Raw genomic sequence first — 24238 nt, 5'->3', positions numbered from 1 at the left:
CGCATGGATGACATTACTGGGCAAAGATAGAGCAGCTGTGCTTGTAAAGAGTGTATAGCAGCTGTGCTTGTAAAGAGTGTATACTATTTCTTTGCTGTACATCTGATTATGGGACTTTGAGCCATTGCTGACGAAATTGATTTGAAACAGAGGCTACCAGCATTCTCTCTGTACGTACCAACACAAGGGGTATTAGATTACGAGGGTGTTGAGGTTCTTATAGACCAACTCAGCCGACCATTTCTCCTCCTGGAATGCAATGGGATGTACGAAGAAAACTGAGATTGTACTTTATTCTCATAATTCTGGAGAACATTCTCAGGTACACGTGAATAATAGTCTGAGGATATACTTCACCTGACACTGTTCTCAGCTCTAATAAAAGGGTAGATGAACTTCCTTAACACGAAGAACATTCTTTGATTTGGTATGAATAAAACCAGAGAAGCTTCACACAAGTAGTGGAGTATATTCTCCATTTCTCGAAGTGAGCTCTGTTGCGTGCTTTGAGCTGAGTAAGTTCTGCTAAGGTTAAGTTTTACTTTTTTTTAGTAAAGATAGAATTTATGTTGCTGTGAAGGCAAAAAAGGTATACAAAGCCCGAAGAAATAGCGAAGAGAGAAACTGCGCAAATTTATGTGGGTTTAACATTAGAAATAATTGGCTGGCGGACTTCCTTCCCAAACATCATGAAAGAATAAGGTGCGACCTTTCAAACAAGGCAAAAATGAAAACATTTTTGTGCTACTTAGGAGACCAAAGTTTTCAGACCAATGTACAAGAAGACTTAGAAATACATCAAACAGCTGTATCACTGATGTTTTTAGACGTTCATCATCATGTTTTCTCGCAGCGTAAATCTTATATTTTGTCATGTTAGAAATAAGAAAGTGGACTAGAGAAATTAATAACTGGTTTATTAGAAACCTAGCTATCTGTTTTTTTATAACAAGACCACATGGGCAACTGCTTAAGTACATGATGTGCGAGTGGACCCTCATGCGTCCTATTTAACCTAAATTAACTTGTATTAGAAAACTGACAGACTTCCTATTTGGAGTAGATAAAAGTGTACTGTAGCCTAAAGATTTAATTCACATAATGTGTTTGCCTAACTTCAATAACAAAAAAGTATCCCACATGTCAAAAATTTGGTAATATAGGCAGAATATGCATTTTCGTAACCTGTCCGTTATTGTCTTAATTATTTGTTGCTGCACATAAAAGGAAAAGTGAAATGTTGTGCAACTCTTCCAAAACAGATTGATGCCACCAGTTTCATATTCGTTCAGTGAATAATTTGCTTGTTTGATCAAGTTGAATGAAATGTAAGATTAAATGCGTGTTCTGTGTCAGACACAGTAGATGACATACACCAAGAATCTTCTCAAGGAGCGGGGGAGGTAGTGAGAAGCAACACCATCATCAGAGAATATACTTTGAATTTTTTTTTTTTTTTCATACCAAATTTTGAACTATCTCAAGGAATGTTTTTTTGTTGTGAGAATCTTTTCCAGAGAATGTTCTCTCTCTCTCTCTCTCTCTCTCTCTCTCTCTCTCTCTCTCTCTCTCTCTCTCTCTCCCCCCCCCCCCCCTCCTCCCCCACATGACCCCCATTTGTTTTTATGCTCAGCAACTACTTGGCCCAGGTTTCAAGTTTGAGGGCAACGTGACACCTCAAGAGCTGTGTGTCCTAGACAGCAGCAACTGTACACACACATTTCTGTTGTGTTACAGTTTCATCCTCAGTTGTAGACTTCTCATTCCGTTGTCCAGCTCTCACAGTTTCTGCTCAGTGGAAAGTTACTGACTTGCATGCCAGTGACCATGTACCACTCTGGATCTGGCTACTAGGTAGTGCAGTACATAGTAGGAAGCCGCCGAGATGGTTATTTGACAAATCAGTCTGGCTGTTTTTCAACACAGACAGTGCCTTGGAATGGGTGGATCACATTACAGATATAATCCACTGTATGTTAATGTATTTGTCCCAAAGTCCACATGTCATCTCAGAAGACAGTCTGTACATCAATACAGTGGGAATGAAGCTCAGCGATTTGGGTCTGGTGTGTGGCTTTGCAACAGTTTAAATAGCAAATGGGCAGAAAACTTCAAAGCCTTTCAGACAGTGAGTGCTAATGCTCATAGAGATCATAAATCTATTGTGAGTATGTGTGTGGTGGGCTCTGAGCCATTGCAGTACCACTTCCTTTCTGTACTGCAATATATTTTCTCAGACTCGGTCTCTAGGTGAGATTCCCTGCTGACAATCTAGTTGCTCATAGGATGTTGACCTGTTACAGGTAACTCATTTTCAAACCCCATGTCTGTGTTTCACCTGCTCCTTCACAATTTTATTTACAGAAGTGCGGGCTGTGTGGGAAAGGTTACCCAATGCTTGACACGGTAGACGGTTCATATAGAGGGTCGTAAAAAGTGATAGACCCTGGACTACATGGGGAACATACTATTAATGCCTGAGCTGTTAACTCCACATGCATGCCAAGAAATGGGTGCCTGTCCATTTGGGGGCACAGGGCCATCGAGACAGAATGCCATTACTCTGCATATGTGGCACCCATTGTGAGAATCTTCGTTCAGAGTAGGCGGGAATCATCGCAGATATTTGGTCCCGTGAAAAGACCTAACTTGTCAGCTGGTGGCTGCAAGGCTCCGGTAGCCTCTTCAGGCAGACTGGTATTCCCTCTTTGGCCAAGCCACGGAAAGAAAGCAAAACTGAGTGACATGTGGAAATTTACTTCCCTCACTTTCTCCCTCAGGGGCACATGATTCTTTCGTGAGTACTTGCATTGCAAGCATGGGACAACAAGCAATTGCAGCATCTATTTCATTTTTTGTGCTCCCCTGTCTCATCTCAGATTTTCCTTCCTTTCTCTTACTTTCTCATGACAGCAGCCTTTGATGTCGAGCCAGCTATCTCCAAGATTCTCGTTTCCTCCTTTGACATATTCATTTATTTACTTATCACCACCTTTTGGCTGAAGCAAATTTTCGTCCCTTTCTGGCTTTGATCTTCTTTCTCAAATCTTTTTCTGTAGTGTGAACTGGCTGGGAGAGAACACCGTAAATAGTGTCTACTGCATCCTGTGTTCAAGATCAGCTGTGCACAACACCAGAGTAATCTCATATATGCACTTAAAAGTCAGTGTGGTAGCCATTGCAATGTTGTAACCATTGCAATGTAGTGGAGTTGTTATGTACGTTTTAAGTTGAGACTCCAGATAACACAGAGATCACACTGCTGATGTCTGACCTGGTAGCTCCCTATGTGTGCAAAGGAGTAGATTCCTCTCATTCTGGGGCATCAGGAATCCTGGCAAAGGCCGTCATGCCAGATAACCTTCTCTGAGACTGTGTGCCACCCATGGGCAGAGCCCTTGATCGGATTTGGTGGCATCAGACTAGACATTTCAGACATGACACACACAAAATTAAATGAAAACAGTGGCCATTCTGATCCAACCACCTCATGAGACAGATACAGGTACTTTAATGCAGATAGTTACAATTCTACTGCTTTCACTATGCTGACTACCCCATGTTAACAGCAACAAGCCAGATGAATGGAAATGATGATTTAATTTATCAAATTCCTGATATGTACTTGAACAGATGGAGATACTTTTACTGAGACGAAACCATTATTATTGTGGAAAACATTGAAGATAAATTTGAAGTTGAGTCATTGGGAAAAATGTACAAGGAACTGTTACTGATTAAAGTCTCCTGTGCTGCCCAATCTTCAGATCTTTAGGCGTGTGAATGACTGGGTGATATACCATTGCCCCCACATAAAACTATGAACATGGTCCAAGAGTCCCCTTCCACGGAGACCGTACACTCCAGACAAGGCGTTATGGGCTCATCTCAAACTGTGACGTGTACATTTGGCAGGTTGTACAAAAAAGTCCTGAGGATAATCCAAAAGATACAGGTGCTTTCATTTTAGTCTTTAAAGGAAATGTCCTCCCAGAAAAAGCTAATCATGGTGTACAGATGTGACATGAAACCGTATGTCATACCATCCATAAGGTATTTCCAATGCTTACGCTTTGGTCATAAGTCATCCTGATGAACGGCAGACTCAAAGTGCGGAAACTGTGGATGATCACTCCAGGAAAGTAGTCCTTGCAGTCAACTGCCTCTGTGTGTCAGCTGAATGAAATACTGTCTGGCTCGTTCAGCGGTTTGTCCTGTCTTTAAGAAAGTGAAGAAGATACGAGAACATGTCTGTTGACTGCATGTCATACACTGAGATGCAGAAACAATATGAATGCCTACATACTGTTGACATGATGACCAGTTATGCAAAAGTCAAAGGCATCACCTACCCATTTCCAGACCATATTTCCCAGCACCCCCCTCTTTTGTTGTTTGTGCAACACCATCTTCGGGAACCGCATCCTGTGCTCAGATGGAGAAGCAGCTTCCTTCTACTGAGTCTCTGATGTGATAACTTGTGCCACTGGAACTGCTGTTCATCTTTTTAAGTGTCCCCTCTTTTGCTGATTGGTGCGATGGTGCAGCAAAGGCTTCACAATAGCAATTGAGGATCATCATAGGGTGCTCCAGCATGTAGAGCAGCATCCTTCCCGGGTTTCCCTCCTCACTTTTAAGCGACTTCATGCTGAGGCTTGCCATCTAATTAAGAACAATAAGAAGGAATGCTGTGAGTGTTGCATCTCCTCCTTGGGAACGTATGCCTCGTCCTCCCAGGTGTGGGCCAAGCTCCATAGTCCTTAGGGCTGCCCCAGATCAGCAGTTGTTCGTGGTCTTGTCCTTCAGGGTGGTTTTTGTACTGGTGCATTGGTTCTTGTTTCGACACCTTCTGACCAACTTCGCAACAGCATCGGTGTCCTCCTCAACCAGCTACCTTTCTAGAGCAGAAATTAAAAGTTGAAGACAACCCACTCTTTCTCTCCCCCCCCCCACCCCCCCTCTCCCTCCCCCTCCTTTCACTGACAGGGAACTGCTTCAGGCTCTTGCCTTGTCTAACGATATAGCCGCAGCTCCTGACTCAATTCATAGTCAGATGTTCCAATGCCTGAATGTTACTCAAAGGCTACATCTGTTCCAGTGTCTTCAACCATATTTGGCTCGAAGGTGTCTGGCCTTCACAGTGCAATGATGAGATAGTATCATCATCCCATCCCTGAAACCAGGCAAAAATCCAACATCTCTTGACAGCTGCTAATTGATTAGCCTCACATTTGTGCTCTGCAAACTGCTTGTAATGATAATTTCTGGCAGATTATGTTTGGTTTGCAAATCATAGGGCCTTTTCTCCCTCTATCAGGGACAGTCCACAACGCCCATCTTGTTAGGTTGGAAACAGCAATGTGATTGGCTTTTTCTAAATGCCACCACCTCACTGCAGTCTTTTTTGGCTTACATAAGGCATATGACACCATTTTCCATTGTCACATTTTACTTACCTTCCGTGACTATGGCTTCCAAAGCTCCTGATTTTTATTCATCAATTTTTATCCCAATAGTTGTTCCGGGTTAGAGTTGATACTTAGCTCTCTATAGGTCCAAGAGAACACACTTCCTTATTGCCATCAGTGGGATAGTGACGTCTGCTGGGCTACTGATCACCCCAGCACTGTATGTCGATGACATTTGCATTTGGTACTGTTCCCACTCCAGCAGCCTCAGCTGAATGCCAGCTCCAAGGTGCCATTCGAATGGCCTCTACTTGGAGACCTTCCCATGGTTTCGTGTTCTCTCCTGCAAAAACCTGCATCATTCATTTCTGTCCTCTTACTGTGGTCCATCCTCACTCAGAACTCTACTTGGGTACCCAGCACTTGGAAGTTGCTGCACAGTTCCACTTTGGGGCCTCCATTTTCATAAAAGCTGCCCCATATTTGTCAACTAAAGACTAGTTGCATGCATGAGCTTAATGATTCTGCTTCCTTGGCCACATATCTTGGTGTGTGGATTGTGCTACTGTTCTCAGTCTTGTCCTGACTGGCTATGGTTGCCAAGTTTACGGCTCAGCTGCGCCTTCTGCTGTGAAATTCTTAGATCCTGTCCAGCATCTTTGCATGCAGCTGTCTACTAGTGACACCTGAATTAGTCCTGTAGGTAATGTCCTCACTGAACCAGGGATCTTCCCTATTCATTTCCAACAGTACCACTGTATGCAAATGCTGTTTGACAATTCTCTGCTCATCCAATGTATCCATTCCTTTTTGGGAACGGGGGCAAGGGGGAGGGTCATCGACCCCTGCTACCTGCCTCGGGTGGGATCACCATTGGAATGGATTTTGCAGTTGTCTGCCAGGACCTAACACTATCTTCCTTAGAATGTACCGCCCATGCCTCCCCCCCCCCCCCCACCCCCTCCCACCCCCAACCCCACCGTTCCTCTCCTTTTGGTTGTACCCAGACCACAAAATTATTTCAAGAACCTAAAGTCTGTCATCCCCATGACCTCCTAGTGTCTGTGACATTCTGTTGTTCTTCAGGAGTTTACATTGATGACTAAAAATATGGTAAGATCGCATATGCTTTTACATCTCCAGCCAGTCCGTAGTCCAATTTGTTGCTGTGAAAATGCAGTGTTTTTTATGGTGGAGCTGTTAATTGTTAAGAGAGCCCTCCGTTGTATTAAATGGATCTCCCTTGACTGCATTTTGATATGTAGTGATTCAGTGAACAGTCTCAAGGCTTTTAACTGATGTTATGTGGGTCCCAGTCATGTGGGTATTGCAGGCCAACCATTTGGCTAGAGGAGTGATTACTTGCCCCCAATTCACTTTGATGATCCGAGGTGCAGATTTGTGGGTGGAAATAAGACCTCTGTTCACTCGGATATGGAATGATGTCCGGTGGGCTACTGTGCTCTCTAATAAACTCCGCACTACTGGGGAGACGACAGCTGCGTGGCATCATCTTTCTCTTGCTTTTCCTCATGGAAGAAATCCACCATCTTATGTTACCTCCTCATTGGTCATATCAGGTAACCTATAGTTCATCCCCCCTGCCCCCTTCCCGTTGGAGTTGCAGAACTTTACAAATAGTAGCTCATATACATGTGGAATGCCTCCTCGTTCTCACTTCCAAATTCCTTTTACTCCATTTAGTTTATCTCTGAGTAGCACTTGCACCCAACTTCCTCAACCTCATTATTTTTTTTTATTTATTCCTATGTGTGTTTTCTCTTACAGTTTTTACACTCTGTACCTTCCTCTAGTACCATGGCAATTATTCCCTGATGTTTCAACAAGTATCCTATCATCCCATCTGTTCTTCTTGACAGTGTTTTCCATGTGTTTCTTTCTTTGTCAGTTCTGCAGAGAACCTCTTCATTGCTCATCTTGGTTTACTCTTGTGATGTGAAGGCATGTTTTTCACCCCAGATGCTTCACTTTAAATGCTGACACTTTGGTCCTGTCTTCCCAGACTATATATGACCCAATTTGTGGAGTTACCAGCTGCTTATGTCAACTGTGGAAACAACTACCCTTCCTGATTCCTAAAGTGTGCTATCATAATTGAGGAATACAAAACCCAAGGACTTAGTATCTGATAGCCTCTCATATTTTTAAGCTCGGAGAAAGTACACTCATGTATTCTCTGTCTCCAAGATATTGACTTCTGCCACTACTCCCCACAGGGGCTCACATCTATTTTTTGAGTACATTCTTGGGCAGCATGGGGCCCTGGTCCTTGCAGCACTCCTTCCCCTTCTGTGCTGCAAATCTGTCCTCCTACTATTTTTTTCCTCTGCCTTTCCACTGGATGATTTTCTTTGTGATGATAGTGCTTGGATTTGGTTTGTGATTTTGAACCCTAATTTTATTCCCTTCTACACTGAATTTCATTGTTATGAATGCAAATAAATGCGCATTTTTGAGAATTTTTGGAAGTTTCCGTTGTCCTGTGCGTAATTTAATTTGTAGTAAATCAGTGTTTATGATTTAGTAACTGTAGCAGATATTCTAATGTATTGTGTTACATCTAGTTTTCCATGAAAGAGCAGTAGATACTATCTACATTTAACATAAATTAGCTCTGTTTTTGAGTTTGCTAATATAATCAACCTCAAAAAGTTTTAGGAAACCAGTAATTTTTACCAGAGGTTTTTCTGTTGCCTTTATAGAAAGCTTGTTGTGTGTATTTGCTTAAATTCTTATAGGGAATTATTAATTTTTCTAGCCCAGTGGATTTAAAAGCTAATCAGCAGGCTTCCTTTAAAGTTATTTGCTCACTGTTCTGTAATACATTGCACCAACCAAAATGCAGCCCCACTATGATTGCTGTTGTCGAAAACGGGATGAGTTGGTTGATGTTCGTAAGCAGCTGGATATCGTCCTGACTGCTGTCAAAACAGTTGGCAGCTGCTGCGCGTGTTTGTCTTGGAAAAGCTCAAGTATTGTCCACTCTTGTGGATCCTCTCTCCCCTTCAAAAAGTACAGAATCTATCATTACTCATCCACTTGACTGCGAGTAGTGTTTCCATGGTAGATCTAGGCATCCTGTAAGTATGGGTGAGGAACAGGTAGGCCTCAGGGTGTTATGCCGACCTCCTATTCGACAAGTCGAGGTGCTGTCTTTCACTGAAACTGAAACTGAGCCAGTGGGACTCACTTCACTTATTTTGGGAAACCTATTTTGTACGGTGTCAGGAGGAGGCAAATGAAAAAGGGTAGAGGTTTTATTAATCATTGGCAGTTCAGACGTACAGTAAATGATTGTACCTCTTGGACAAATGGCAGCAAGGTACAGGAAAGGTCACCAGTTACACTAAATGTGTACACTTGGGGGCCTCATTCAGCATGTTGAAGAAGCTATTCCAGCAGCCATTGAGAGAACAGGGTGCAAGCAGCTGCAGATTGTAATGCACATTGGAACAAATGGTGCCTTTCATCTGAGCTCCAAGGTCATACTTGGATCGTTCTAGTGACTGGCAGAGAAGATTGAGAAGACCAGTCTTGTTCACAGAGTTTCAACAAAGCTCAAAATTTGCAGCATTGTCCCCAGAACTAATCATGGACTCTTGGTTCTGAGTCAGGTGGAGGGACTGAACCAGAGATTTCAAAAGTTCTATGACAAGCTAGGTTGTGGCTTCCTGGACTCGTACCATAGAATTAAAAACTGTGGGGTGCCCCTGAGTGGGTCATGTGTGCGCTACACAGCACAGCCCAGAAGCGTCAGTTTAAGATTGAAAGAGATGCCTCCCACAGGTGGTGTGGTTATCAAAATGCTAGTGGTTAACTGCTGAAGCATTTACAACAAAGTGCTTCTGGAAAGCAGTGAAGTTCGCCTAATTCTAGGTACAGAAAGCTGATTCAAACCTGAAATTGATAGCAGTGAGGTTTTGGGGAAAATTTTAGGTGCATCTCGAAGGGATAGGCTAATGGGAAATGGAGATGATGTATTTGTCACAGTAGACAAGAAACTCCAATCCACCAAGATAGAAATTAAAGCTGCATGTGAAATTATTTGGGCAAAGCTCAGTATCAGTGGTGGGCATAAAATAGTAATTGGCTCCTTCTATCGCCCACCAGACTCATACCCTGATGTAATCAAAAACTTTAGGGAAAACCCCAGTTCACGTGTACATAAGTTTCTCAGTCGTACTGTAATCATCAATGGAGACTTTTATCATCCAATTGGGAAAATTACAGTGTTGTTAGTGGTGGGTATGGTAAGACATCCTGTGAAACATTACTAAATGCCTTCTCCGAAAACTACCCAGAACAGACACTTCAGAACCACATTCATGATGGAAACATATTGGATCTAGTGGCAACAAATAGACCTGACCTCTTTGAGGATGTCCACATTGAAACTGGTATAAGTGACCGTGACACTGTTGTGGCAGCAATAATTACCAAAGTACAAAGGCAGCTAAAATAAGCAGAAAGACATATATGTTCATGTTCAGTAAGCTAGATAAAAAATCAGTAGTGTCATATCACAATGATGAACTGTGAAGTTTCAGCACAGAGCAGGAGCATGTGGAGGAACTATGGCTGTAGTTTAAAAGATAGTTGACCATTTACTGGATAGGTATGTACCCAGTAGAACAGTTCGTAATGGGAGGGACCCTCCATTGTATACATTCACTGTAAAGAATTTTCTAAAGAAACAGAGTACTGGATAATAGATGTAAAACAAAGCATAGGACTAAAGATAGAGGGATGCTGTATGAAATACATTTGACTCTCAAGAGGACAGTGCTTGAAGCCTTCAGTGACTACTGTAGCTGAAGATTGTCAGATGATTTTCACAAAACCCAAAGAAATTCTGGTCACATGTAAAGGCTGTTAGTGGCACCAAAATCGGTGTTTAGTCGCTAGTCACTGAGACAGGGACAGAAACTTATGACAGCAAAGCGAAAGCTGAAATGCTTAACTCTGTTTTCAAATCTTCCTTTACAAAGAAAAACCCAGGAAAATTGCCCCAATTTAATCCTCATGCCACTGAAAATGAGTGAAATGAGTATTAGTGTCAGTGGTGTTGAGAAACAGCTGAAGTCACTAAAATGGAACGATGTTCAAGGGCCCAATGGAATTCTTATCAGATACTATACTGAATTTGCAGCTGAGCTGCCCCCTCCTCTAAGTATAATCTGTTATAGATTCCTCAAACAAAAAACTGTGCCCAATTCTTGGAAAAAGTACAGGTCACACCTGTCTACAAGAAGGGCAGTAGAAGTGAGCCACATAACTACCATCCGATATCCTTGACATCAATTTGTGGTTGAATATTAGAACATATTCTCAACTCATACATAATGAGGTATCATGAACAGAATGACCTCCTCCATGGCAGCCTACATGGACTCTGAAAACATCGATCATGTGAAACCCAACTCGCACTTTTTTCACATGACATACTGAAAGCCGTGGATTAAGGCAGGCAGATAGATACAATATTTCTTGATTTTCAAAAGACATTTGACTCAGTACCACACCTACCACCATTGTCAAAAGTACTATCATGTGAGGAATCAAGTGAAATTTGTGACTGGATTGAGGAGTTTTTGGTAGGCAGGATGCAGCACATTATACAGGATGGAGCCATTGTCAGATGTAGAAGTATCTTCGGGTGTGCCCCAGGGAAGTGTGTTGGAGCCCATGTTATTCATGTTGTATATTAATGATCTTGTGGACAATATTAATAGCAGCCCCAGACTTTTTGCATATATGCAGTTATCTATAACTAAGAAAAAAGCTGCATAAATATTCAGTCAGATCTTGATATGATTTTAAAGTAGTGCAAAGACTGGCAACTTGCTTTAAATGTGGTGGTTTGCAGAGTATGGATGTAGATGGGATTTCTCAGGACACTCTCTTCCCAGGACTCTGCTATCTTGCCACCTGATTGCAGCCAGTGACTGAAGAAGTTGCAGGTTTTAGGACTTTGCATTCCTCCTCTGTCCCAGAACTTGTGGTAGACAAGCCTTCTCTAAACCGTCTTAAGTCAGAAGGACAAGAAGTAGTCCTCCAAAAAGAGGGAGAATCTGATGGTCCCCATGCTGCCAGACCCCACATGTTCTGGCTCTGTATTCGAGGTAACGTTTCTTTTGGCCTCTATGGCCCCAGACCTCGCACACCACATACAATGATTCAAAACAAATGTGTATTGATGCAACCAGTGGCATCAGGCAGCACTATGGGGTGACCCACCGCCTTTGTCCCTTCACACCACAGGATATTATAATACGATCATCCAGTGAAACTATAGCAGTTTTTTCTGCCACTTGGCTGAGCGAAGACATCTTCTTTGTACTTGTCCTGTTTTTACATTGCCTTCCAGGAGACTTGTTTCCCAGCAATACAGACCCCTACCCTTGGCTGCTATCGGGGCTATTTTAAGAACTACACTACTATGAAAGAGCATTGGGTGGTGTCACTCATCATGAATTTGAAGGCTGTGGTTTTTCATGTGAACACATCTCTGGAATTTAACCTGTAATGTGTATGTGTCCCAGGCTGTGTTGGGTTACTTAAAGGCCGATGACCTTTTGTGGGGTACAACTGCGACCACTGGCCATGGTAAAGCTGTCAAAAACTTACTCGAAGAGCTCAATCTTTGCCTCATGTATACTGGTTACTGGTGTTCACACACACTTCAGTATGGCGTGTGTCGTATTTGGCATTGACCTTTCCATTTGCAGCCACAGTCTTCTCCCATCTGTCCACTGCAGAGTCCATAATGTCCTGTGCAACAGTGACTATTTTCCGACCATTTTGACCCTCCCTCGATGTCACTGACATGGGTGTCCACCCAGATGGGATCTCACCAAAGCTGATAGGGATGCTTTAAATCACTGCTGTTGCCCTTTGCACCCTGTCACATGGAGATATCGATACGGTTGAGCAGAGCACAACTGTAGACATTGGGTCATTTCACAAGTGTCCTAGTGGTCCCCACTCGACCATGTCAGGTTCTGTTAAAAATTTGTATGTGTATACATATGTATGTGTTAGGTCACTGTGCAAACTTTGGCTCAATTCTGTCAGTGGTTCCAGAGCTAGGGCCACCTTAGTGGACCCATACTAAATCACAAAGTGCATGGGGTATAGCTTTGTGCGTTTGTTGTGACATCTGTCACCTTGAATTTTTGTACACTAGTACAACTTTCAGAGCTGAATGCAGCTATAGCACACAAATTGCTCAGAAATTACTATCCCTTATGTGAATTGGTCTGAAAGTGTCTTGTAGAATTTATTGTGAAAGATTTAAGTCAGACTTAAGCATTTTTTGCTATAAGGGAAAAGCAGCTATGACCCTGATTTTTGAGCTGCTAGCCAACAATCAGGTGCTTGCTATACTGCACCAGTATTAACATTTATGAGTGTATAGTTATGATTTTATTGACCCTTGTCTCAAGTGTCAAATTGAAAATTGCAAATTTACAGTATTTTTCAGGACCAGTTTTTAATATGGCTACCACCTCTGATCTTCTTTTAACTGACACCATTGAAAAGAGCTCATTTTTTGCTACAAGGAACATTAAAAAGTAGAATGGTAATTTTCCATATAAGGTTTTTAAACTGGCTTCAAATATACCGTAGCTTTTGCATGTACTGCGTGCTTGTCAGAATGGCCTAAATGAGCAAATAAACAACATTGTTGTGAACATAACAAAGCAGTAGGTTCACAAAATGAACAAAGCATCATAAATTTGTTGCTGGAGTTCATGAAACTCCTTTCATGGCTCTAAAATTCTCTTCAATGCGCTTCAGCACCTCTGATGGGTAAGTGTATCTCTGACCCATGGAATTGGCACTTGGAGCTGGCAAAATGCTGAATATCTGCTGCTCTGGGATCCAGCAGGTGTCCTTCCTAAGGGGCCAATGGAATGAATAAGTTGGACGATCTGGATGCATGAAACTGACTAAGGCATCTTGTTCTACCAATGATGTGTCACAGATGTTTCCAGTCCACCATTTGTTGTCATAAATGCAGGCTATGTATTGCCCAGATTGGAGGCTGTCAATTGGAACACTCGAGAAGTATGCTGATTGATCAACACTTGCAATAAATGGCACTGTGTCATTCGAAAATCTGCAAATTTGTAACCATTTTTGATCATTTGGTCTGAAGCAGTGGTTTTCTCTGGTCCCTGCAACTGTACAACCATTTTCAAAACTCCTTTCTTGCAAAGGTCTCGTAGCATCAATATCTTTCTTTGTGATAAAAAGGAATTTGATTCCGTGAACTTGTTCATCACAAAATCTGAATAGATCACTTGGTGTTAGAATTTTGTCTGAAGTTGGCCATTGGAGACTTGCTCTTGTTGCTAATCACTTTGTTGTGACCCCAATATCATCACATGGGGACTTTCCATGGCTTGTGGTGAAGAAGTTCCATTCTGCACTGATACTGAAGTCTCTGTAGTGCTGACATAGATTCATGAAGTTCTTGAAACCTATGTATTGGGCAGCTGATCCATCGCTGAAATAGCTGATGTGCTTCAGCACTGGAAAGTGGTTTTGCAGATGATCAATCAGTGTGGAGCAGAAAACATGAACTGCAATTGTATCATGTCGCAAGTAATCACTGGTGACTCAGAAGCTAAGACGCTCAATCTTTCCAGTCAAAGCCTTGTAATAAATAACAAAGGGATGTAGTGTGGCCTGACTATTTTCCCTATGGAAGCCGTGTACAGCGTCCTGCACAATAAATGCACAATTTTCTGCAAAATCCATCAGAACAACCACCTTTCCACATTCTAGATTTTCTTTAATTTCTTTTAGGTAGTTGCTTTGATACTTTGCTATGTAATGATGTGATGAGAGAGTCACACTTTTGATCACAATGTTTTGGATAAATTCTTCACTCGCTGACTGTTTTGTCTTCAGGGTATCTCCGTCAGTGTGTATCCATTCCCTGTATTCAATTGCTTCATCAGTGTCATTACATTCAACTGCAGCTCCTACAAATCTTTCCAAGACTTCTAATCCAGGGCATTGCTCACATCATTGGAGCATTCAATCTTTTGAATTCATATTGCAAACTGTTTTGGCTAACAAACCCTTGTAGTCATCCTTAATTGGAGTCACTGCTAGCCACAACTTGACATTTTGATGAGCTGTACAAACACAAACTGAGTGTGTTCCTGCTGAACCAACTGTGATGTACCACTTTGGTCGACACTCACAAAATTTGGAAAAGCCAACTTTTGGTAAATTTTGTCTGCAGTATTCTTGATAGGTTTCTTTCAAGTTACAAAGCAACAGACGTTTCTGCATATGAAGTTCTTGGCCAGTTGGTGTTCTTATGGCAACAAAGTCCTTTTTTCCTTGACAGATTCGGCTGACTTCATCACTGTCATAGAAATTTGCTACACTTTCCTTAATAGACTCTTGCAAAGCCTTTCCTCGCTTTTGATCTGGTTTCGCTAAAATGCATTTCTCTTCCTTCACCTTTCTGGCAGTTTTCACCATTCTCTCAGACATGTTGAATTCTTCCATCGTTTTTTTAATGTTCCAACTACTAGGGGCCAAAGTTAAAATCTGAAGTTTCTCAGAAGCTGAGGACACCTTCAGCTTTGCTTTCAATTCATTGATGAGCACTTTGTACGAAGAGCAATCATGGCATTTTTGACCTGGTTGCAGTTCTATGACATCACCTGCTTCAAGCCTGCCAAGTTCAGCAATTTTGGTACCCACAACCATTTGAACTTGCCTTATCTTTCGTTTTGCGTATCCACTAGAATGCCAGTTTGAAACACGTTCAAATTTTAGTGGTGACACACCAATTGCTGTCAAGCTAGAGTTCAAGCTGTCTGAAGCAACTGTAGCATCATCTTCATCAGACTCTAATGATGGCAATGGCTTGGCCTTTTTTGCATTGATGTCAACCCTACAAGCAGACCAAAGCTTTTATTCAGGCTTAACATCAACTGTTGTAAGTTGTTTCAAAAAGTTGACTGTTGCAATGTCAATAGGAAGCAGACCTTTGTTGAACACGATTCTTCTTTTGAAATGGATTGCAGCATGTTTTCTGCAGATATTGAAACCTGGTCAACAGTTCTGCTTCATGATGTATACACATTTTGGCATCACAATCGAGCATAAATCCAACTCGTCGAATAAGCAAATTCCAAACCTCCTCAGAGAGGTCACTAATTGACTTCAGAAGGCCTTTGTCCTTGGTGAACTTAGTTAAATGACACACAAACTTTTTAATTTGTCCAATGGTGCACTGCTCTAGGTCCATATTTCCATTGTTCGAAGCCATAACAACTTCAGCAATGATTCAACAATGGATTGAAGGAATCAACCAAGCTGCAAGGTAAACATCCACAGGCAATAACCACAAATGATACAATAATTGACAGTTTGCATACAAACATGAAAGAGATCCAAATCAAATTACATAATAAAAATGAGAATACTGGAGAACATTCCAGAAAATTCCGGAAGTTTCTAGTGCCTTGTTGTAAAACTGTTGTATCTGCATGTAAGTCTCTGGAATCCATGCCTTGTTTTATAAAACAGTCATACCTGCATATCAGATGTCCAGAAATTTCCAAAACCTATGGCTTGTTATAAAACAGTCATACCAGCATACCGAATTTCTAGAGGTTTCTGGAATCCATGCCCTGTGTTATAAAACACCAATATCTGCATCTCATTTTACAGAAATTTCTGGAACCCATGCCCTGTGTTATAAAACAGTCCTCATAAATGTTAATACTGGTGTAGTATAGTTAGTACCTGGTTGTTGGCTAACAGCTCAAAAATCAAGGTCATAGCTGCTTATCCCTTATAGTAAAAGAAGCTTATAGTCTGACTTAAATCTTTAGTGATAAATTTTACAAGGCACTTTCAGACCAAGTAGCATAATGGATAGTCATTTCTAAGGGATTTGAATGCTTTAGCTGCATTCAGCAACAAAAGTTGTACTATGGTACAAAAATTCAGAGTGATAGATATCACAGAACATGCACAAAGTTATAACAAAGTTGACCAAATTCTTCACACCATGTGCTTTGTGGCTTGGTATGGGGTCCACTAAGGAGCCCCTAGCTCTTTAACCACTATAACAATTGAGCCAAAATTTTGCACGTTGACCTAACACATACATATGTATACAAAAACAAGTTTTGAACCGAATTTGAGATGGTCGAGTGGGGACCGTTTTTTATTCTAGGACACTTGACGTGGAATGACCCCATTCTATCAGCAGCTGGCACAGCGAACCTTTCTTCCTTTAGATCCCTGTGTTGGAAGACAGTAGCTTATTGGACATCCGAAATTGCCGTGACCATTAGAGATTACTGGCAAGCTCTTTAGTGCCATAAGCGACATCTGTTGATGCAGCACCTCATTGCATTTAAACAGCTCCTTGCACAGGTTTTCCACCTGGGCCAGAATCACAATCGCAGTTCACACACAGGGCCTCTTCTGTGAACTCATGGTACCCCCCACTGTCACTACTTACTAGGAAGCAATCCCCATGGTGTGTACCCCATCATCAGATCTGCCTCAACCTATGCAAAAGGTTCTGTTGACTCACATGGTTTTTTGCCACTTATTCCTGGATGCCCTTGATGCATTTTCGGGATCAGAAGTGGTATACACTGATGACTTTGCTGTTGATGGGTGAACCGGTTTTGCCTAAACACACACAAGGTGCAGTGAACAATGCTCCCAGCTGAATTGATGCAGTATATTTACTGCAGTCATGCTCATTCTTGCACTGGGAAGATGTTCATAATTGGCAGTGCTGCCGTCAGTGCCCATTGGTTGTGACTGTCAGGAATCTCCTGTATGACCTCTACCACGCTGGATGGTCGAGTGTCTTTGTATGGACCCCTGGTCACATTGGCATTCCAGGAAATTAGAAAATACTGACCTGTTGGCCATGTTGGCTAACAGGATTCAAAGTTAGGAGATGTAGGTACTGGAACAGGACTCAGTTGACTCTACACCAACAGTTTTTCGAGGCTTGGAATGCAACTTGGTATGCCGTGGTTTCTCGGAATAAACTGAGAACCATAAAGGAGACCACAACTGTGTGGTTGTCTTCCCTCCGTGCTTCTCTCAGGGAATCTACTGTCTTCTGTCAGATTCGCATTGGTGCCACTTGGTTGACCCGCAGCCACATCCTCTGACATGAGGATCCATGACACTGTTGGTGTGATGCCCATCACAGTGTGCCAACACCTTACTGGACTACCCTACTTTGGCCATCTTATGGCGAAACCTTTAACTTGCTGACACACTACCTCCGGTGCTAGTGGACAAGACCAAAGCAACTGATTTGGTTTTACATTTTACCCATGAAAGTGGTTTTTAGTCCTCTTTGTGACATAGAGCACAGTAACCTCATTGGCCGATTGAGGGATTGGAGCGGTGCACTGTGGCCTGCTTCTACCTGAGGGGCCCGAGGCTGCCCTTTCTCAGTGGGGCGGCCTGGCTCCTGCTTTTGCCATGTTACTTGTTCTTATTCTTTTACATCTGTCATTGCTCGACAAATGATCATCATTGTTGTCTTTCCTGAGATTTTTTTGTTCCTTTAGCTAGTTTACTTGTGGTAATGGAGGGTATGGAAGCACCAGTCAGATGCAGAGGGTGTGTTTCCGGTTGCAAACAGGTCCTGACAGCCTCCAGCTGCTTTCAGGGTGGAGCAACTCTCCCATCTTCACCCTTTTAACCCCTCTTTCACTTCTACTTGCTTCTTTCTCTTGGTTTTCTTGATTCTCAGATGAAATCAAGTGCATTGTCTTTCATGTCCTTCCTCTCTATGAACTATTCCCAGCTTGAAAGACAAAGGATTAAGGGACCAATGACTTTATAGTGTGGTTCCTTTAACCAACCAATCTGTTCATCAACTACACGATGACCTTTTTGACAGTGACTAGTTTCCAGCAATCTTGCCATTTCCTTGCCACTGCCTGACAGACTGTCTACCACATTGGGTGCTTCGAAGAGCCAACTGGCCTTTGTATGCCCCTGCTGTTCTATTCATTGCCTCTCCATTGGATTGCATTGATGAGATTGTGCAAGGCATGTCAGACACAACCATCCGTGCCACAAGAACTGCTATCCTCCTTTCTACAGCCTCTGCTTCCATTCCCCCATCCTTCCCACTGTGAGGTAGTGTCATGGTGGAGCAAAGACATTTCAATAGCTGTTTAGGATCACCGATGAGACCTGCAACGATTCAGACTACGCTTCACAGACGACCCTTATCACTTTTAAATGAGGCCCACTATGTCTTCTCCATAGGGAGGTATGCTTCTTCATCCCAGGTGTGGGCCAAGCTGCATAATCTTCTCGGCCACCAATGATCAACAGATGTTCTGGGTCTTGTCGTACAGGGAGGTCTTAGTACCGATTCATTGGTTCTTGCAGAACACCTTGCAACAGCATCGATGTTCTCATCCTATTTGGCTACCTTCCTACTGCAGAAATGACAAGTTGAAGACATCTGATGTTTCACTTCCCACCCAGATGAACCCTATAATGAACTCTTCATAGACTGTGAAATACTTCAGGCTCTTGTCTCGTCACACAATACTCCTCCAGCCTCGGATTCAGTTCACAATCGGAAGACTCAACACCTGAACGTTCCTGAAAGGCAACATCTACTCAGGTGCTTCAACAGTATTTGTTTTCAGTGTGTTTTCCTCTCAAAATGCCGAGATAACATAGTTGTTCCAAACCTTAAGCTATGCAAGGACCCAATGTGTCTCAACATTAAGAATTGGCGCTTCACTCAACTCCCCACAGGTCCAAGAGAATGGCATCTCAGGGCTCTGTGTTGAGCGTGTCACACTCTTCTTCATCACCATCAATGGGCTAGTGACCTCTATTAGGCCGCTGATCATTCCTGGGTTGTTGTATGTGACAATTTTTGCGTTTGCTACAGCTCCCACTATGTATTTTCTGCTGAATGCCAGCTCCATGGTACCATATAGTGTGGGCCTCTGCATCTGTTCTTTCCTATGGTTTCCAGTTCCCTCCTACAAAAATGCAGGAAACACTGACCAGAATTTGCCGTCAGGAGGTGAAATTATAATGGCCTGTGTATAGAGAGACTTAAAAATAGAAGAAAGATTGTACCTTTGCTTTTGGAGCTTGTAGTTTCATCTTCAGGGAAGAAAGAGAGATAAGTTGGAAAGGAAGAGCTCTCAGGTTTTCTTGATTAATAGCATTTGATTAATATCGTGCTTCCAGGTTTTCTGCTGAGTTGTCGTTTCCAACTCAACAGAACACTCAGAAGTAGCCATCTGCTTTGAGGGTGTAGTGAGGAAAAGATGAAGGGCTAGAGTGGTATGTGTGCATGTTCCCTCTCAAGATACCACTACTATTTTCAGTTCCTCTTTTACTGTTCTGACTGCAGATGTTCTGTTACGTTTAATAAAAAAGTGGTTGGACAGGTTGAGGGAAAATACCAATTTTTAATATTTCACCTGAAAAAATATTTTTGTTGACTTTAATCATTTACCAGCTTTTTAAAATTTTAATTTGCATCTTTGTTACTAGTGGAGGAGGAGCACTTTTGAGTTTTAAATAAGTACCAGTAATCTTCGTCTCTCTTATTTGAGAGACATTGAATCTGCTTGCTGCTTCATCTAGACCTCGTTTAGGGCTGTACTTTTCGGGTGAGAGTAAGACTTTCACGTCTAGTTGAGCTGTGAACTGTTTCTGTATCTCGATTTTGTACAGAGACCACTGAGCTGTGGTTATCACAACCTGATGAGGACTGTTCTCTGGTCTGTAATTACTGTACCGCTTGTTGTCTGTTTATGGTAGGCCATTCTGGCTCGCATGTCTGCCCATCGGCGGACGAATGGGCACAGGTGGGAACGGGTGGACAGGGTGTGCAAATGGGCTGATGCACAGGCTATCTTGCAGACAGACTGTGGCATATCTACATCTACATCTACATCTACATTTATACTCTGAAAGCCACCCAGCGGTGTGTGGCAGAGGGCACTTTACGTGCCACTGTCGTTACCTCCCTTTCCTGTTCCAGTCATGTATGGTTCGCGGGAAGAACGACTGCCGGAAAGCCTCCGTGCACGCTCAAATCTCTCTAATTTTACATTCGTGATCTCCTTGGGAGGTATAAGTAGGGGGAAGCAATATATTCGATACCTCATCCAGAAATGCACCCTCTCAAAACCTGGACAGCAATATGTGACCATATTCCACTGGCCAAGAACACATGGGCAGAGAGGGCTGAGTGTCTTGCACTTCTGTGGAATGTGTGTGGTTCAGGCCTCCATGGGGCAGTATCGGAACAGCCTGATTTACAGTAACGTGTAATTCTACTGTTACTTGAGGACCTACAGTTTTCAGTCATCTGACATTCTGGATCTGAACAGAACACAACCCCACATAATTAGTTTCACTACAATTGATTGTTCTTAACCGGTACTACAATAGATTTTCCCTGTAATTTTATAAGAAGATTCCTAGACTACAGAGACCTTTGTACTCTGGCACAATTAATTAAATCTTTAAATAATCCAAGGTAATTACGTCGCAGTTCTCACTGGTGGCTAGATGCGGAGGAGCATTCTTTCCCATTAAATGTTTTGCTCGAATATTTTTAGGATTAGTGAACCCAGCAATGATTCACAACTGCTAAATGTCTATAGGAATTGGATATACATCCTGAGATCCTCCTCCTCCTCCTCCTCCTCCTCCTCCTACTCTTCCTCCCCCCCCCCCCCCCCCTCTCTCTCTCTCTCTCTCTCTCTCTCTCTCTCTCTCTCTCTCTCTCTCTCTCTCTATCTATCTATCTCTCTATCTGCTAGGTTCAGTGACAGTATTTCGACAGTTCTGGTCAACAAATGGGTAGGATTACAGAGTTTTACACAATACAGATTCCATAATAGCAAGCAGGTACCAGTATTGTAATCATAGGGCAATAAGCCATACATAAAACTTCCAGGTTTTTTGTTAAAACTGTCTGTGATGAAGAAAACAAAACAGCACATAGTTTTGTGTACAATTTTTATTTAAAAATATATACAAGGAGGGAGAATATATATGTGAGAAACAACCTGTCTGCAGATTTAAATGACCTGCTATCATAGTTAAAACTGACTGCGAAAAAAAAAACAAAACCGCACATTTCCACAACACAGCATTTTCTTTCTTTAACAGAAAATTTGGACATTGTTGTTTAAAAAATATGTAGCCTATGTTCATCTCAATGCTTAGTAGACTATCCTGTAAGAATTTGAAGTAAATCGATTAAGAAGTTATGTGTGACTGCTACTCACTGCAAAGGTGGCACATTGATTTGCACGCAGGAACAATGAAAAGACTGTTACACATTTAGCTTAAGCATTCAGCTTTGTCTTTACTGATATCACAGTTGACAGTAGATGGAGCACTAAATGTTCTCCCTTACTTATTTTCTGAGCTACAGGTCCTGACCAGAAACTGCACCCAGGGTCATTGAAAAAAATTGCAGACTTGATCCTCTTGCTGGACCCAGGTTCAGGGTGTTCATTGTATTCAGACCTTTCCACACGTCTGCTAGATGAAGAAACTTGTGGTTTCATAAGCTAAAATATGCAAATTATTGTTTGTTTGCAGAGAGAGAGAGAGAGAGAGAGAGAGAGAGAGAGAGAGAGAGAGAGAGAGAGTGTGTGTGTGTGTGTGTGTGTGTGTATTAGATCTGAGTGACATTTTTTCCCTTGTGCCTGCTGATACCAAGGCACTAGGATTAGGACTGTTTAGCATACAAGTTTTCATTCAGTGTCAAAAGTCAGTCATTCAGTGTCAAAAGAATTAATTATATGCTAGCTTGTGTTTATCGTGTTTACATTAAATTCCTGGGTTATTGTTTTTCTGTTATGTGTATTGCATTTTAATTTTCAGATAAATCCACACTACACTTCAACATTTGTGTTTACAAATGATTTTCCTGCTCTCCTGGAAAATGTCCCAAAACCACCAGAAAGTGGTGATCCTCTGTTCCAAATGAAGAAAGCCGAAGGTACCTGTAGAGTTATGTGCTTCCATCCAAAATCTAATGTGACCATTCCACTGATGACTGAAGAGGAGATCAGTACTGTTATTGCAGGGTTAGCTATTTCACTACTTCATTTATGTCATTTGTGTGTGATAAATGTCAGATATTATACATATAAATAATGAACCTGTGGGGCCCTACTCGAAAAATAGTTGAAATGAGGAGTGTGACAAAATTTAAAGTAATTGGTGAGCACTTGTAATGAACTCAGACTCTTGTTATCGTACTTTACTAGAGCAGATATCAATGTATTGCAGACCAATTCTGAAATATTGGACTCTGCATTTACAAATGTGTTTACTAAGCTAAAGTCTTGTATAAGATTGGTGGTATTGGTGTGATAATGACGATCTCAACATACAAAAGGCAAGTTACAAAAATGAAATAAAATTGCTTTCCTGTAATTGTACTGAATTTCACATTCAAGGCTCCATTTTTAACATATGTATGACAGATCTTTTAACATATGTATGACAGATCTTCAAGGCACTAGTGTTAAATATGGTTGATTTACCTACAAGGGAATTGTCCAGTCAACATGTTGAACCCACTCTGAAATTCTTTGTGCAGGAATAATACAGTGAAAGAAATACACTGTCAAAATTTTAACTGCTAAGATGCACTGCAGGTATCTTTTGAAAATAGTTGAAGTTACTGATTTTTGTTGCATGTAGAACTGCTTATGACAGCTGTTAGTATAGCCTTTCATGTGTAGCATGTGATCAGCTCTGACAAAAGCATAGCACTGCTTTGTGCTAATATCTCTTAATATATGGAGTGACACAAGAAGATTTGAAGCACTTAAACCATTAAAAAAATGTCGTGTATCATTAATGTTTTGAATAAGAGATAGTTCGTGTTGACAGCTAAACTGTTGCATAGATAATTCTTGCGTAGGAGACTACCAGAGGTAAATCAAGACAGTGTTTGATGTTACATTACAGATAACTTCCATTGATCATGACTTTAATTTATTGAAATGAAATACTTCTTACATGTACATCATTTTATAACAGTTCCTGTAGCACAGTTCGTATGATAATTTTTGAATAATGTATATTTAGTTACAATGGAAACAGTTCTTTGTTTATTCCCCATAATCATCACAATAAAGTGAAGCGTCATTTGAATCATGAAAAGAAATGTTTTCCTGAGACCAGGCACATCTGATGAAATAGACCTTAATGCTTTCAGGCATGTCACAGTAACTATTAGTTTTATTTATGCAGAATTGCAGTGGAGTAAGAAATGGTTCTGGCTGTTGCTCTGCTTGTTGTACTGCATACCAAGCATACTTAAAGCAATTCATAAAATGTGCCTGTGCAAATTGATAATGCACAAATGACTGAAATTTAAGAATACCGATCTCCTGATAAATCTCAAATGACACAGAGCCATTGGAAATCATATTGTCTGACAATTTCCTTAAAAATACTGTCCATAGTCGAAGAAATTATTTATTAAGAGTTGCACTGGTTGTTCCATGTGGAATCTAAATTATTTCGACAGTCTTTTTGTCATTGCCCTGAAAGACAGGCATTATGTCCAGACCAAGAGTACAACAAAAGCAATGAATTAATTTCTGCAACTGGTTCGAAACTATTTTAAATGAAATGTTAAAAATTATTCTTTACTATTTTTCCAGATTATGATAGGTCGATTATAAGATTGTTTGCCACTAAACAGCACTTTTTTAATTTTTGGTCCTAATATGCCTTGAGGTCCCTGAAAACTGATATAAAGC

The 24238-nt window shown here is 41.5% G+C and overlaps 1 protein-coding gene across 2 annotated transcripts in view; it reads left to right on the top strand.

Moving 5' to 3' along the window:
- The window catches only part of LOC124721689 (probable galactose-1-phosphate uridylyltransferase), a 172946-nt gene that overhangs the window by 50202 nt on the left and 98506 nt on the right, over nt 1–24238 (top strand). For both annotated transcript variants that reach the window (XM_047246768.1, XM_047246767.1), the window contains one exon: nt 22341–22546. In XM_047246768.1, the coding sequence (XP_047102724.1) occupies nt 22341–22546 (206 nt within the window). The remainder of the gene's footprint in view (nt 1–22340; nt 22547–24238) is intronic.

This window comes from Schistocerca piceifrons, chromosome X (genome assembly GCF_021461385.2).
Source record: "Schistocerca piceifrons isolate TAMUIC-IGC-003096 chromosome X, iqSchPice1.1, whole genome shotgun sequence".
NCBI classification, from domain to species: domain Eukaryota; kingdom Metazoa; phylum Arthropoda; class Insecta; order Orthoptera; family Acrididae; genus Schistocerca; species Schistocerca piceifrons.
This window is presented reverse-complemented; position numbering and strand designations above follow the sequence as displayed.